The sequence below is a fragment of the Barbus barbus genome, assembly GCF_936440315.1.
Source record: "Barbus barbus genome assembly, chromosome: 2".
NCBI classification, from domain to species: Eukaryota; Metazoa; Chordata; class Actinopteri; order Cypriniformes; family Cyprinidae; genus Barbus; species Barbus barbus.
In genome coordinates, this window is record NC_136730.1 from 19,199,282 (window position 1) to 19,216,037 (window position 16,756).

General features: G+C 37.2%; 1 protein-coding gene across 2 annotated transcripts in view; it reads left to right on the top strand.

Annotated features, from left to right (window-relative positions):
* Positions 1 to 16,756, top strand: part of LOC306887001 (leucine-rich repeat-containing G-protein coupled receptor 4) — a 48,988-nt gene that overhangs the window by 25,456 nt on the left and 6,776 nt on the right. For both annotated transcript variants that reach the window (XM_079444449.1, XM_079444448.1), the window contains 9 exons: positions 4,125 to 4,196; positions 5,036 to 5,107; positions 11,791 to 12,006; positions 13,777 to 13,848; positions 15,120 to 15,188; positions 15,693 to 15,764; positions 15,874 to 15,945; positions 16,399 to 16,467; positions 16,672 to 16,743. In XM_079444449.1, the coding sequence (XP_079300575.1) occupies positions 4,125 to 4,196; positions 5,036 to 5,107; positions 11,791 to 12,006; positions 13,777 to 13,848; positions 15,120 to 15,188; positions 15,693 to 15,764; positions 15,874 to 15,945; positions 16,399 to 16,467; positions 16,672 to 16,743 (786 nt within the window). The remainder of the gene's footprint in view (positions 1 to 4,124; positions 4,197 to 5,035; positions 5,108 to 11,790; positions 12,007 to 13,776; positions 13,849 to 15,119; positions 15,189 to 15,692; positions 15,765 to 15,873; positions 15,946 to 16,398; positions 16,468 to 16,671; positions 16,744 to 16,756) is intronic.

Sequence of the window (16,756 nt, forward strand, 5' to 3'; positions counted from 1 at the left end):
AGTGTCTCTTGTTGTTTTCCCCTCTCTTTCCTTTTTCAGCCTGTTTGTCTTTCTCCAGGTCTACAGGTGAATAATGGAGACATGGTGCCATAAAATAGTTATCCACATGTATATTTTGGTATTATGAGCAATGTAAGGGTGTGGTAGAGAGAAGGATGACTGTAAAAAGAGGGATATTTGTACCCTAAATGGTGCATTATTATTTTTTTTCCCCCAAGAAGTCCTTTATTCATCTTAGCAGCAGTTGTTCAGTTCAAATGATCCCTGGATTTTTTTGCCAGTTTTCATTATACTAAATTTCACATCCTGTTTTTTTTTTTTTTTTTTCGTTTTTTGTTTTGTGCTGTCTTTTTTGTTTTATTTGTCATTTTGTTTTTGTTTTGTTTTACATCAAAGGCAGCAGACACAAAATAATTAGGGCCGGGACTCGGTTAAAAAAATAAATCTAATTAATTAGAGGCTTTGTAATTAATTAATCGAAATTAATCGCATTTTAATCGCATATAAATATTTGACCTGAGAACAGTGAGAAGTAAGTTTTTTCATATGGATTTTTAGTATACCATTGAATAATGACTGAATACATAAGCTTAAGCAACAAAATATTGTTTATTTTTGTTCAACCAAGTCCAACAGACCAGTGCAATATTGCCATTAAGTGTAGCAATAGGATATTTAGAAATATAGTAGCCTACATTTCAGAAATTCAGGTACCCTATAGGTAGGTATACCTTCTGTAAACTGTTTTTTTAAGTAAAACACAATACTTTCAAGTACATTCAGAACATGAGGTGATACTTGAGGCTCGATGTGTTGCGGTGATATGCGAATTCCTTGTTGCATAGCTTGCACACAACCATGCTCTTATCGACGCTTCCATCCATTCGTTTTTTATAACAAAATTTCCCATCCACAGGGCCAACCAAAGCGGTCTCATCAGCTTCTTTGTCCATGTTCACTGTGGTTTGTTTTTGTCTGAACGCTAGTTGGTGCTCCAGTATAATCGGTCCGCCGAAACTCATCCAGTGAGAAACGTTCCGCGGTGCAAAAATAAGTGCGATTAAAATGCGTTAAAAAAATTTTACGCGTTATTTTTGTGTAATTAATTAATCTAAATTAACGCGTTAAAGTCCCGGCCCTAAAAATAATATAAAATTGCAAGCTATTAAGACCTCCAAAAATGCACAGTTTGTTGCAGCTTTCAAATCTGTCAATGGAAAAATGGGTTTAGATGCTAGTTGTGGAACATTCAGTAACAAAAACAAAATTACTCCGTGCAGCTTGATATTGCCAGAAGAACTCGTTGAAGACTTTCCTCTCAGTTTGTTTGCTTCCACACACAGCTGGTGCTATAGTGAGGATGGACATTGCATGTTTTTTTTTTTTTTTTTTTAAGTTTAGTTTTTTTGCTGCATTGAAATAATCACAATGCAAATGTTTTGTTTGTATATTATATTTTAGATTTTATTTATTTCAGGCATGCATCTAAGGGCCACCAAGGGGCAGTTAACGCATCCTGATGCTGTAAACATCTAGATAAATGTGTGCAGTTCAGCACTTCCTGTGATGAGAGGGCCAAATGGAAGGGTTTCTGTTCTTTCTAAAACACTGTGGCCTATTTCTGCTTCTAACAGATAGAGAGAGAGATGATAAGAGAGTTAGAAGAGTGTGAGAGAGTTGTCTGACTCCAGTTTCAGAGGGTGATAAATCTGGTGTTAATCTCTCGGGCCTGATTTGGTGAAACTATGTGGACCCTCTGCCTGCCTTACCACACACAAACACTCTCACACACTAGTAACGGCACATGCAGCATTGAACAATGCATGTATGCAAACAATTTACATCGTAGCATGTATTGTGCAGTACAGCTTAACCTGTGTACATGCCTTCACACGCCATGTGAAATTCTGACTCAAGATGTCCACTTGATTCTCTCTGAATAGAAGGTGTCAGGGTATGTGTTGTCCAGCCCAAAACATATCTGTACAATCAGAGCTCATCAACTCCACAGCACATTCATTTCAACCATCACATTCTGACACGTCCTTAGGTATTTGTGTTGCTCAGTCAGACAGAGAGCCTGGAGAGGCTTTTGCCAACAAAGAGCAAGTTAGCACTTCAGGAGAGAGCAACGCTCCTCAAACGCACTACTGTCAGCACCACAGATATCAGCTGCTGTATATGTTGTTCTCCCGCACTAAGCCTGTAGGCTGTTTATGATTTCCAAGCCACATGGCAATTGACCCTTTGCTAAGCTATGCCCTGCTTAGTTACGTTGCTAATTTAGACAAGCTACAGAATGTCTCATTGACGTGAAACTGGAGATTTCTGTAAAAAACATACAATTTTGAAATAGTATTACAGCTCTTTCCTAATTTAAAGGGGTCATCGGATGCCCATTTTCCACAAGTTGATATGATTCTTTAGGTTCTTAATGAAAAGTCTATAACATAATTTGGTTAAAATTTCTCAATTATAGTGTAAAATAACTCTCTTTGTACCTGGTTAAAAACCGCTCTGTGCACAGAGACCTGTTTCGGTGCATGTCTCTTTAAATGCTAATGACCTACTGCTTACCCCGCCCTTCTTTTCTGTGATGAGCCATTCTCATGAGACTGTAAACTTTAGCCGCATTCATTGCGGAACTTGCTAACTAGCACATTATTAGAAAAGGCGATTTGCAAAGATTCATAAAAAAAGTACTTATACTCACTTCTTTTGTAGGTGAAGCTGGATCACAAATGATTTGCGTGAACATAGATGAATTTAGGTAGATTGGGGACACATTCCCTTCAAAAACAAATGTAATCCTCTGTGTCTTCAGCAGCTCTGATGTCAGGAGTAAATGACGACTGCTATGTTTATTATTGCATCCAACAACAAAACACATCAATCGCTTAGGAGTCATTCTTGTCTACTCCTGCTTCAGTGTCGAAACAATGGCGAACTGTTTACTGCTCACTCAGGGTGGGTATAAGATAAAACACCAGTGTCAATCAACAATCGTGGGAGGTGCCTGTGCAGAACTGCGTCACTCTGCCAAGAATCTGAGAACAGCTTGATCTGAGACAGTGGTTATGATTTACTGGGATTTAAATAAATAAATAAAACACTGGTTGGATTTTTATTATTGGTTGGTGGTGTACACACGCTGCCAAGACACATTTCAGTTCAAACAACATGTAAAAGTGAGTTTTGCATCCGATGACCCCTTTAATATATTTTAAAATGTTATTTATTCCTGTACTGATAGCAGCTGTTACTCCAGTCTTCATTGTCACATGATCCTTGAAATCAATATGCTGATTAGGTTCTCAAGAACTCTAATTATCAATGTATAATTATAATCATGTATGTACTTTATGTGTGTGTATATGGTTATGGTATATTTGTATATTAGTGTCTACTTATACCTAATTTACATGGACAAATACCACACCAACCAACCGTTACACCCTGCTTGTACTACGGCTGAATAACTATGGAGAAGTTAATGTTGTTTGTCTTGAGCATTCATGTCTTCACCAGATGGTATTCCCTGGACTACCACAAAATTATGAAAATAATGCTTGGAGAAACATTTAATTTGTGATGTGTCTGCCATATTACTTTAGCAGATATTCCGTAATACCATAGCAAACAAAGCGTCTCCGCTTAAAACGGAGAAGCACTCTTGCAGCTAGGCTTTTTCAGCAGACCATCTGGTGTTTTCAGCTGGCTAAAAATGCTTTGGTGGGCACATGGCCTTAAAGGGTTACTCCACCCCAAAATGAAAATTTTGTCATTAATCACTAACCCCCATGTCGTAAAAGCTTTGTTCGTCTTCGGAACACAATTTAAGATATTTTGGAAGGGAACCGGGAGGCTTGTGACTGTCCCATTGTCTGCCAAACAATTTACAGTCGAGGCCCAGAAAAGTATGAAAGACATCGCCAAAATAGTCCAGCTGCCATCAGTGGCTACAAGAATACTTTGTTTTTAAATTGTGTTCCAAAGACAAAGAAAGCGTTTACTCATAACTTCACTTTCACTCCCTTTGACACTCTTTCTCCAGCTTTCCATCAGAATATCTGACATTTTTACAGACTAGCTGATATGAAGTATTTCTCTTTCTCTCTCCGTAGACGTTTGGCTGGTAATGACCTTGCATTCATCCACCCAGAGGCTCTGTCTGGCCTCCATCAGCTTAAAGTTCTGTAAGTATTCAACACACACACACACCCACACCTATATTTGATACAGGCTTGCTCGTTCACCCAGTGAGATCTTGTACAGTGCAGTGAGAAAGCAGTAGATCCTGCTGTGAGTTTTGTTGAGTTGTTAAGTGGTGTTGAGTAACTAACAGGAATTTTGCTGCTACTGGATCGGCAAGTCTGTCAGTGTCTGATGGAGTGCCTTTTATCATGATGCAGCATGAAGCCTTCTCTCTCTCCCCCTCTGTCTCTTTGCTGTAACTCATATTTTGCCCTTCAGGTGTTTGTGAGCCAATTCAAATGCAGCTTATCAGCTGCCTGGTCCCCTCAGCCATGCTTTACATAAAGCTCATTTTTCCTCTTCCTGCCCGTATCCAGGGCTGTTTCAAAGCCCCATGGTGCTGTTACAGCTCATCCAGACACTCTTGTAGGAATTGATTTAGGGAAACTGGTTGTGCACCAAAAGCCGAGGGCTTTGGAACTATAGATGTTGGAGATAGTTTTTATTTACTATGGTCATGTGTTTGTGAATGCCTCTTGGCTGGGCTGCGTATGTAATTGTATGTGTCTGTGTTAGTGTGTAGTTGTGTGTGCTGTGGCCTGGCACTGAGTGGGAAAAGCTGTCCTCGCGGCCTATGCCATTTGAGTGACGCCAGAGAGCTGATAGGGTAGAGGAAGCAAGATATGCACCGTGATTAGCTCAGAATGAGACACAAACACATATTAAATCAATAATAGAGCTTATATTTGTGGAGAAATCTTGAAGTGTATATGTATTGTGTTGTACTGTTATATAGAGGTGAACATGGTATATAATGGTGGTGTTTATACTTCTTTTTCAGAATGCTTCAGAACAATCAGTTGAAGACTGTCCCAAGCGCATCTCTCAAGAATCTCCATGCCCTGCAGTCTTTGTAAGCATCTCATTCATTTTCTTACTCCCACTCTGGAAGAAATACTTCAATATAAACTATCGTTCAAAACAATTGGGGTCAGTAAGGTATATTAAGATGGAAATTATTACTTTTTCTTTTAGAAATGGTCACACTTTATTTTAAGGTCCAATTATCTGTTAATAAACCATTAACTATGAATTTTGCCTGAATGAACTCCTAATTTGCTGCTTATTAATAGTAAGGTAGCTATTAAGTTTAGATATTGAGTAGGATTATAGATGTAGAATATGGTCATGCAGAATATGTGCTTTATAAGTACTAATAAACAGCCAATATGTTAATAATAGGCATGCTAATAAACAACTAGTTAATAGTGAAAACTGACGTATTTAAACTGTTTAAAAGTGACAGTAAAACATTTATAATTTTGAAAATATTCCTATTTTAAATAAATGCTGTTCTTTTGAACATTCTGTTCATTAAAGAACACTGACAAATTATTATGGTTTCCACAAAAAAATAAGCTGCATAACTGTTTACAACATTGATAATAATAAGAAATGCTTTTTAAGTGCCAAATAAGTCTATTAGAAGGATTTCTAAAGGATCATGTGACACTGAAGTTTGGAGTAATGGCTCTTGCCAATTCAACTTTGCCATCACAGGTATGAATTTAATTTTAAAATATATTAAAATAAAATAAGAAAAAGGTTAAATTGTTATAATATTGCACAGTATTACTTTTTACTGTAATTTTAAATCAGATAAATGCAGCCTTGGTAAACAATAAGACACTTCTCTCAAAAATATTGTCTTACTGACCCCAAATTAAACTTGTGACGGCAAAAGTTACCTAAAATATGTTTAACTTTTGTTTTTCATGGGTAAAAAAGACAACTCAACTGCCTTTTTTTACTCAAGCCTGTCCAATGCTTTTTCCAGACACTTCTGATTGACGAGCCATAATTGGCTCAGATTTGGCTGATCATTGTTTGTTGCTGCCAATGTCAGACAATCAGTTCATTGGCCAATACAGATGATTGGCTTATACTGGTGCATTGCTTTAAAAAAAAAAAATCCTGCCCATGTCCATTTTGTCAATTACCTGTATAGTGTTATGATAGTAATGATCTAAACATTACTATCATAGTAATGTATTTCATCAAGAAATATTTACATGGTAATGTCTCAGATGCAGTAGTATTTCTGTAACTGTGCGTTGTTTGTTTGTGTCTGTCCTCCAACTGTGTGTCAATGAGACTTAGTCCAGCTGCTGCCTCTGCTGTGGGACAATGTATGTTTAAAAAATCGTCTCTCAACCATTATCACCTCCCCAGATCTCTTCGTCTCTCTCTATCTCACCCCCTCGTGTTGTGTGTTTTTCCTTTGCTTTTTCCCTGTGGTGCTGAAGTAATGTGTTTTGGCGCAGTCCGCCAGCTTTTGGAGAAGGCCTTGGAGAATGACCTGTCAATCAACGTGCCTTCTGCCCCTCAGCATGGATGATGAGAGAAAGAGTGGGAATATAGTCAGAGCAAAGGCCAAGGACGAGAGACACATGAGAGAGAGGGAAGGGGGCAGTCCTCTGGGAATGTGTTCACCCTGCAGGCTTTCTGCACAGGTTCTTCAGCTGCACTAATCAGGCTACAAAAAAAAAAAACCCTCATAATTACAGTAACATTGCTGTGGGGAACAAGGTGGAGACCAAGCCTGTAGAAAACACCATAAAAAAAACTTTACTTCACCACTTACAGCCATTATGTTTTGACAAGTGTTTGATAGATCGACTAATTAATTTTTGGTTGTAGCTAGTGATGCACAGAATATTCTGGTGAAAGCTGATACTGAAAACCCCCCAAAATCCCCATTTTAAATTACCATATATTATGTTGAAATAACAATGACTTTTTATTCATATTTTACTATTTTTGTGCTTTTATATATACACTCCCATGCAAACGTTGTTTATTATTTTATTTTTTTTGGATTTTGAAAAAAGGCTCTTATGTTTACCAAGGCTGCATTTATTTGATCAAATATACAGTATATACAATAATATTCCAAAATATTCAAATATTTTTGTTCCATTTTTAAATATATATATTTTTAATGAAATTTATTTCTGTGATGGCAAAGCTGAAATTTCAGCATCAGTTACATTTAATCTTATTATTATTAATGTTAAAGACAATTTTCCTGCCTAATATTTTAGTTTAAACCATGATAGATTTTTTTAGGATTTTTGCTAAATAGAAAGTTCTAAGAACAGCATTTATTTAAAAAATATATAGACAAATTAGAAAAATCATTACTGTCATTATTTTTGATCAGCTGAATTCATCCTATTCATTAAAATATTGAGCCGAAGCTTTTGAACAATAGTATATTTGTCTTTCAGCTCTTATCTGTTGTGAATAATCTGCTGAACAGAGAGGTGTGCATGTCTCAACAACTATAAAACTCCACCTCTTTCCTATCAATATATCATCCATTATCAGCCCATGTTTACATTAAGTCTCATTAAACCTGGATCATCTCATGTGCACACTGCTTTTCCCCCCATGCCAATGATTCTGTTATTGAATTTAAATTTGTAGTAGTAGTAGATAACTTTATTATCCCCGTGGGGCAGTTAGGTTTGCAGCACAGTCGCATAGGCACTTTATGACAGGACATCAAACATATATGTATGGACTAATCAAACAATTAGTCCATACATCAGACATAACATAAAGAACATGCATCACACCCTACATTACACGATACAGCCAGCTGGACATTGACTGATTTAAAGCTTTTATGGCTTGTGGTATAAAAGAGAATTTAGATCTGTTCTTAGTCAGGAAGGGTAGACAAAAACGACGCCCAGAAGGCAGTAGTTTAAAGTGAGATGCTAGAGGATGAGTATAGTCACATACAATGTTATTTGCCTTTTTCACCAGTCTATCTTTATAAATGTGTTCCATGCTTGGTAGTGTTATCCCAAGTAATTTGCTGGCAGTTGTAACTGTTTTTCTGATTGTCTTTTTCTGTGACTCAATAGCATTTCCAAACCAGCAAGTAATACAGCAAGTTAAAACACTTTCAATAAAAGCAGTATGAAGCATTTTGTTATTAACATTAAAAACAAGCAGTTTCTTTAAAAAGTACATTCTTTGCTGTGCCTTCGTGTGCAAAAGGTCAGTCCATAAATCCCATTTAAGCTTGTTGTCCAGTACAATGCCAAGGTATTTGTAATTTGTGACAACCTGAATAGTTTCCCCATTAATAAAAGTGTCGGTAGATTGCTGTGATTTTCTAAAATTTATGGACATTTCTTTAGTCTTGTTAGTATTTAAAATTAAATGTGACTTATTGCACCATTCTAAAAAAAAGTCTAAAACTGGACCGTGATCTACTTCCCCATCTTGTAGCAGACTCACTAGGGCTGTGTCATCTGCATATTTAATAAAGTGCCTATTTTGAAAAGTAACTTTTGAAAGAACTGTTTCCATTTCCTTTTTCCTTTTTAACAATTTTAAAACATTTTAGCTGGCCAACATTCTTTGCATCCCTTGTTAGATCAGTTGATGCTATGGATATACTCTGGAAATATGACTGCCTCTCCTGACTCAAACAGTTTCCAAAACCACAATTATAATCTTAGGTCCATCTATAATTTCAAGCGGCTGCCTGTGCCACACTTTGCAGTGATCCGGTAAAGATCTGTGCCTTGTAACCTCAAAAGACAATTCTGTGGTTTCCTAGCCAACAGACCAAAGAGCAATTCATTATCATGAACTATTATCCTTCATCCTTCTCAAGTGTTAAAGCTATGATCTGAAAATGTTTACTAAGTAATAAATCATCACAAACGTGGAGCTGCTAATGTGTTACGTTACTACAGCTCCTGTGGCCAAATGTTTCCTTGGAGATATACATCTTAAATGAATATCCTCTCTGTCTCGTCTGTGCCACCCAACCCTTTTGAGTCTCAATGAATCTTGTACTATATGTGTTTGTTAGCATGTGCACGCTCAGGTTTGGCAGCGGCTGATGTGGACATGCCCAGATCTGTATGTTCAAAACAAGCAGCATGCACAGCCTTCAGCTGCAGCTGACAGATCCGTATCTCTATAGATAAGAGCCACCTGAGTCGACTCCTGAATTGTGATTCAGTTCAATTCACAAATTAACCATCCGTTTTGGGATGGATCTATAAGGGATGGTGAATGCCAGATTACGTCATTCATTCACTGATTTCAGTTTACTTATCACTCACCGGCCCCACATTATGCCCATTGTGTGAGCTTTATGTCTGTGTAGAGCGGAGAATAAAACATTCTCAAACGTGCCAAAGCTGAAAGTGAGCCAGAGTTCATATCCAAAGCACACGTCAGTTTAGATGATCTCTCACTGTAGTTCACAAATGCCTCGCAGTGCTGAAAAGTTTTCCTAAAACTTGCACTCAGACATAAAAGGGGAACAGTACATGCATGAAAACTGGTTTTCACTCGCCATGTGCAATCTTTAGTCCTCCTTTCTCAGAATGGCCTGAGAGAGCATTAAAGGTTTATTTAACTAGTGAGACTAAGCCTAAAGCACACTGTACACACATTATTCCACACAAGGCTATTGTGAACAATTATGAGCTGTTTATATTTTCATTTGGTAGATCCACAAGACCTCTGTAATATATTTCCATAACACAGAGGCATTCATAATCTCCTCACTGTTTGTCTATGTATGATTCTGTTCCCAAATAGTGAGCTGACTATATACAGTATGGAACATTTTAAAGCGACATATGCATGTTCCTGATGTGTTGTACATGAATATTTTGCATAGAATGCAGTTGAGACAAGCTCAGCGAAAATGTGTCTATAGAAATAGCTCAGTCTAATTTAAAAATAGAGCAAATTTAGGTGAATAAGTACAGAATTTTTTTAATGCTCATTGGAGAATCGTGATTAGCTTAGCAATCACTAATCAAATGAAAGGACTCTGCCATGTGCTTTACAAAAGGAATGCTTTATATATGGTATATAGAGTTGACTATACAACAAATAAATGACTGATTATCCAAATAGCCAATCAGATCACTGTGCTGATAAGCTTTGTTGTTATCCAGCATTTTAGCTGTCAAACTTTTGTTTGTATGTTTGCGACATACAAACCTCCTTTTTGGCTAATTCCTAAGATTATAGTGTTGTTGTGGAACATGTAATTTGGATACTAGGTATTCCAAGAGGCTAGTGAATAAAGAGTTGTTCGGTCTATTTCCCAAAAGCCAGCCTGTAATCTCAAAAAGTGCTGGATCAGTATCAGTACAAATGAACAACTAATTTAGCAAATTGTCAATGATCATCCATAAACAAAACATCTTTACATTTGTACAAAGGAATTTTAATTTACTCGTTAGTGTTAGTTACACATTTATCCTTTGTGTTAATGCCAGTGTTTATGACATGTTGACTGTCTGACTTCTACGGTTATATTTAGTGTTTCAACATAACAACCTGGTACAAAAATGTTGCTTTTTTGCATAATGCTAAATTTGAAGTAATCTTTTCCAAAATCATCAGACACTTAAAAGCAAACTTAAAAGTTTAAGGTAACCAGCTTCAGCAGATTTTTGAATTTTCTCAACTTATTTTTTTAGGAGATTTCTGAGTTTTCTCAACTTTTTGTTGTATAAACTTAAAACAAGAAGTTGAGAGAACTCAAAAATCTGCTGAAGCTGGTTGCCTTAAACTTTTAAGTTTGCCCAACTTTTTTTTTTTTTTACAGTGTGGACTTACGATGTTATTTTGTTAGATGGACAAAGATAAAGCCTTTAAAAATTAAGTAATTGTTGTCGTGAGGTCAGTTCAGTCATTTATGAGGTTCTGTTTGAATTAGGATATCTAGGTAGGCATTAGACAGCTCAGCTAAGTCTGGTAATGGAGGGAGCGTAATGGTGTGTGTGTGTGTGTGTGTTCCCATACTTAAAGTTTCAGTGAAAAGGTTATAAAGCTTAGTTCTTGTTCTAACTGAGATCTACACCTACGCATGCTCTACCCTTTTGTGTTTTAATTGTACAATCTTCAGGGAAGGGAGAGTTTAGCTTAGTCAGTGTCAGACATTCATAAACAGGAAGTCACCACCCCACCAGTATTACCCATCAAACCCTTCCTCCCTATGATTAGCTCCCATTCCAAATCTCAGTGCCCTAATTTAGAATAGAAAATTGAAATAGAAAATTCTCCATGTGACTTGTGCGCTTTATTAATAGTCTTCTGAGGTCATGTGCAACTCACACTTGTTGATAAGTATATCCATACTGAGTCAGATCATTTAAGCATCCACAGTATTTGACACAGCACTGTTTATTTCGGTCATTAGCCCTCAGGTCTGAAAGGTGTGGTCCTCTTTTCTCATAAACCCATTGAAGGGGCCCCGTATTGGGGCCAGATTTGAGGTTCCCATCTGAGCTGTGTGAAAAAGGGAAGCCAGTGCAGTGAGATCATGGAAATGGCTTGCGTTTCTTTAACAGCACAGTGTTCGGAGACTTGAGTGCTAACTGATGTTTTAGCACCTACTTGATAGCACACTGTTATTCCCAATATGCACGATCCCTCAGTGGCGTGTTTGCCGAAGCGTCTGTTTCATTAAGTAAAACATTTTCAGCTCATTTATGCTCTGTCCACATCAAGTTTAGTGAACCTCTTCCACAATCTGTGCAGGCGGTTGGATGCTAACCACATCACGTCAGTGCCTGAGGACAGTTTTGAAGGTCTGCAGCAGCTCAGGCACCTCTGGTTGGATGACAACAGTCTGACTGAGGTTCCCATCGGGCCCCTACGGCACCAGAGTAACCTGCAGGCCCTGACGTTGGCCCTCAACAGGATCACACACATCCCTGACAACGCCTTTGCCAACCTCTCGAGCCTGGTTGTTCTGTGAGTACTTTGCCATTTTGGTCCCACACACTAGAGGAATTCATAAGATCCTGCTTTTAGCACTGATAAATTTACCTTCCCTTGTTGCCCTTTAACACACGTCAGTTAAATCCATCAATGCGCTACACTAACTGTAGTCCTAGGCGGCTCGTAAAACACTCATACAAATACTCTTGCACATGGTTAAGTACACATGCAAGTAAACAGTGGCGTGGATGGGGGTGATTTTAGAGAGAGAAAACAGGAAAGCAAAATGGACCCTTGTGTCTTGCAAAGTCAAACAGAGGCTATAGACTCTCTCTCTCTCTCCCTCTCCCTCTCTCTCTCACTCTCTCTCTCTCTCCCTCTCCCTCTCTCTCTCTCTCTCTCTCTCTCTCTCTTTCTCTCTCCCTGTGCCTTACTTCTGGAAGCTTCTATGTGGGACTGATTTACCAATTACATTCCAGCTGCTGGAAAATATTTGTCTTAGGAGTGGAGACCAATTAATCCGTTAAGTAGACTGAACAAACACACAGACCTGTGCGGTGAAGTGCTCAGCAAATCGGCTAAGGAGTTATCTTCCAGGGACAGAAAATGTTTGCGTTGGTGTTCTGCTGAGAAGTGCATCTTTTTAATGACTGGAAAATTCTTCCCTTGTCCCTTGTCCCTTGTCATCTGAACAGTTATAAATTGACAAATTGATTCTGAGATGAGATGCTATTCTTTTACAGGGTTTCTGCTGGTCTTAAAGTCTTAATTCACCCTTCCATAAATAATGGCCTAAAAAGCTTGTACATTTTATAAAGTCATGCCACTAAATGTTTCATTCACTGCAAAACGTGAATGTCTCCCTGAGTATTTTTGTTTTGATTTCCAATACAAATATCTAAACATCCTTAAATCAAGATACATTTACTTGAGATGCAACTTGAACATGTGAAGGCTTTTTGTTCTGAGAAACTGAAGTTTATACCTAAAGAAACATCTGTCAATGGGATATGAATTAAGGTAATTTAATTTGATTTAGGTCGAATTAAGTTGTTTTAGTCATTAATTCACTTCATTTTAATCAGTTTCTCAAAGTTTCAGTTTCTAAGACATTTTGCTTCTCGAGTAAAGAATCTTTTTGCACATCAAAACAAAACAAAACCACAGAGGAAGACACTTTTTTGCAGTGTGATCAGAAGGTATTGTGAAGTATTCTACTGGTTGGTAGCAGAGGTTTTCAAGCCATGCCTGTTTTTTTTTTAATGAATTAAAAATTAATGATGATTTGTATTCTATTCAGTTTATTATATCTGGTTGTGCTCAGTTCAATTTATTGCTCAAATTTACTCATAAAAAGTCTTTAATTTACTTAGATTATATTCACTATAGCATTAGTGATGTGTGTTATATTGATATTGACTATAACAATTTTTTAATGTTGTGTTTTATAATGATATTTGATATTTAACAGTGCGTGCTCATTTCCCTTTTTTTTTTTCCCATTTCCATTTTTATATTTAGTTCACATTTGCCATCATCTAATGCACACCTAAAACTAATGTTTAAATTCGCTAATAATTTAATAACATTGTTAAATGTAATCTTTAGCAAAACTCGAAATGAATATCCTCTTTTTCATATATTATAACGTTATTATATATTCTAACGTTATACCTGATTTATATTTTATTTTGAATTAATTTAGACAAAGCGTAGAATTAAAAGTTTTGTCAATTGGTTGTGTGTACGTTAATGAATGTCTAAATTATTGCTTCTGAAATATTGTTTGTCCATGTTGTTCAGGCATCTACACAACAATCGAATCCAAGAGATTGGAAAAAACTGCTTTAATGGGCTGGACAACCTGGAAACATTGTGAGTTCCCCTTCACCTACATGTGTAGCCACACTTCCTGTCTTTAAAGACAGATTGTAACCGCATGCATTGCTACATTTATATCTCCTGCAGTGGGCCTGTCATCAATAGCATCATGCTAGATAATTTTACAAGAGATTGTATGTGGGTGCAAGTATGGTTATGCAGTGTTTGGTAGGATAGTTATCTGCTGTTCTAGCGCCCTCTTCTGCAAGACTCAGAGTTGCAATTTTGTGAGCTTTCTGTAAGGATGCTTTAGCTGACAGTTATTTAAGTACCTGTATACAGTGTAGAGCAGAGGTTAAGGCAGAGGGTGTAATCCTTGAACCTTGAGCCTGAAATGAAATTTCATTATGAATAAATAGCATGTGTTATGCAAGAAGTGTCAAAACATGGTTATGTTTTTATGGTTTATGACTTAAGAGCATTTGTAAGCATTTTATTACATTGCATAGCCGAGTCCCTCTTTGACACTCAGTATGTGCAAGTTGTTATTCTGAAAGTCATTTTAGAGTGTAAAACAAAGTAGTTGACTTCAAAAAGTTAGTTCAAATAAATAGCAATATGCATTTTCTCAATGTATTTTGATGTGATCAGAGATCAACCTAAAGCCCGGCAACACTAATGAGTCATTACTGTTTCACTTGAATTGAGTTAAGCAGGATTTACAGTATACCAATAAAGGACAAAGGAGTCTTTTCAAGACCTTCGGCTTTACCTTATTGCCTCCGTTCTCTCTCTCCACTTACCACAGCTCGTTTAGCAAGCATCCACCGCGTCAGGGAGGAAGAGGCGAGGGGAAGGGGAAGGCAGATAGCCATCGCTGACTCTGCTTTATTTACTTATTCTGACCATAATTAGGACAGGATGAGGACACGCCAGCGTTCTGCACCCCTAGGGAGGAGAATGGGACACCGGACAGGGGCATTAGGGGGTAGAGAGGAAGTATCATGCCAGGTTGTGTATCGTGTGGCAGCTGAGACAAACAATAACACACTGAAGAAATCAGCAGACTGGCTGTCCGGATTGGCCTCTGTAAACAGCACAGTCGATTTGTCTAAACAGATTTTCTTTCAGGTTTTTCTTTTTTTTGTCTTTTAGCCAAAAATGATCTTCAGTTATGGTTCTCTTGTCTTTCTTTAAACATAGAGCGGCAACAGAAATAGCCCTTATTATACGGCTTTATTAAATATACAGTACAAAGACAGTATAAAGAACAATAAAAGTTGCTTTAGCTTATGTTTAGTTTTATCTGTGATGTCTCCTTTTAGGGATCTAAACTTCAATAATCTAAAGACCTTCCCAGAGGCCATTCAGATGCTGCCCAAGCTGAAAGAACTGTGAGTATCTCCAAACACACACACACTCCAACACTCATTTACAGTCATTCCAATCGTTCCTCTCAGACACTTGGCTTTTGATGTGGATAGCTGGTGTTGTTATATCATAGTTTGAAATTTCGGATTGCTTGAACCTCTATTTCAGAGAGGAAAGGACATCGAATTGGTGTGAAGTTTCAGGTGCTTCTTTCATCATTTTAAAGTTGTTCTAAAAAGGAAGTCCCTTTAAAAGTCTAGAATAGTGTAAAAATCAAGGGTCCAAAACAGGTGTCTGTTAACCTCTTCACCATCATGTTTTGAAATCCAGCCAGCTTTAAAAATAATAATAATCACTTGTGCCAAGCTGCCATCTAGTGTTGAGAATTACAACTGCTTCATAATTTTGAGCTGTGATCAGTGATGTAGCAGTTATGAATCCTGAGGGAAAATATCTCCTCACAGATCTTCTTAAAGATTTCTAGCTTAATGATTTCATAATGCGTTTAATTTTTCCCTGTTTGCCAGTGGATTTCATAGCAACAACATTGCATCTATCCCTGAGGGAGCTTTCCGTAGGAATTCCCTGCTCCGTACAATGTAAGCAAATGCTGATCCCACGGAACACACACACACAGTCTAGTTGAAATATTGTGATTGATTTATTTATTTTGTTGGCTATAAACATCCATTATATCTGTTTCTGCAGCCATCTTTTTGACAACCCGCTTTCCTTCGTGGGAACCACTGCTTTCCAGAACCTGTCAGACTTGCACTCTTTGTAAGCAGAACCATTATTCAGTCATTGTTCTGGAACGGAATTAATTACACTCGCATTGAACATGTCAGTCACTCACAGTGACACCTGTCAGTTAATTTCTCTTTTGCATATTACAGTGTTTACTTGCCTTTTATATGTTAATATCTGTTTATTCAACCTTGTAGCAATTAATCACACCAAAATTACAATGTTGTTGTTCCAAACTAGTATGATTTTTTTTTTCTCTCCATGACACGATAAAGAAGGTTAATTTTGTATATTGCACCTTTCCATAGAATAAACTATATATCATACTTTAATAGTGTTTTTCCTCTTCGTTTGGAGCTTTACAGCATTCCCATTTACTTTCATTATATGGAAAAGAGCGAGTCAAAGTTTCTGCTAAGCTTTTCTTTTTATGTTGAATTAATGAACACAGTGTTTTCATTTTCTTTAATTTGTTATATATTTCAGAATGCTGCGTGGTGCCAGTATGATGCAACATTTCCCCAGCCTGACTGGAACAATAAATCTAGAAAGCCTGTGAGTTTATTTTACACTGCATAAGCAAAAAACAGTATCAGTTACAATAAAAACCATTTATTTTAAGTGTCCTAAATGGAAAAGTCACACAGCACAGCCTGAAATGATAATAAATAACAAAATTAAAGGCCAGTCATTTAATAAAGTTTGAAATACAGCATAAATTAAACTAAATTCACATTTCCCGTCTCTTGTGTTGCCCAGGACTTTAACGGGAACTAAAATCAGAAGCATCCCAGCAGACCTGTGTGAGGATCAAACTGTGCTGCGTACACTGTAAGTCATACTT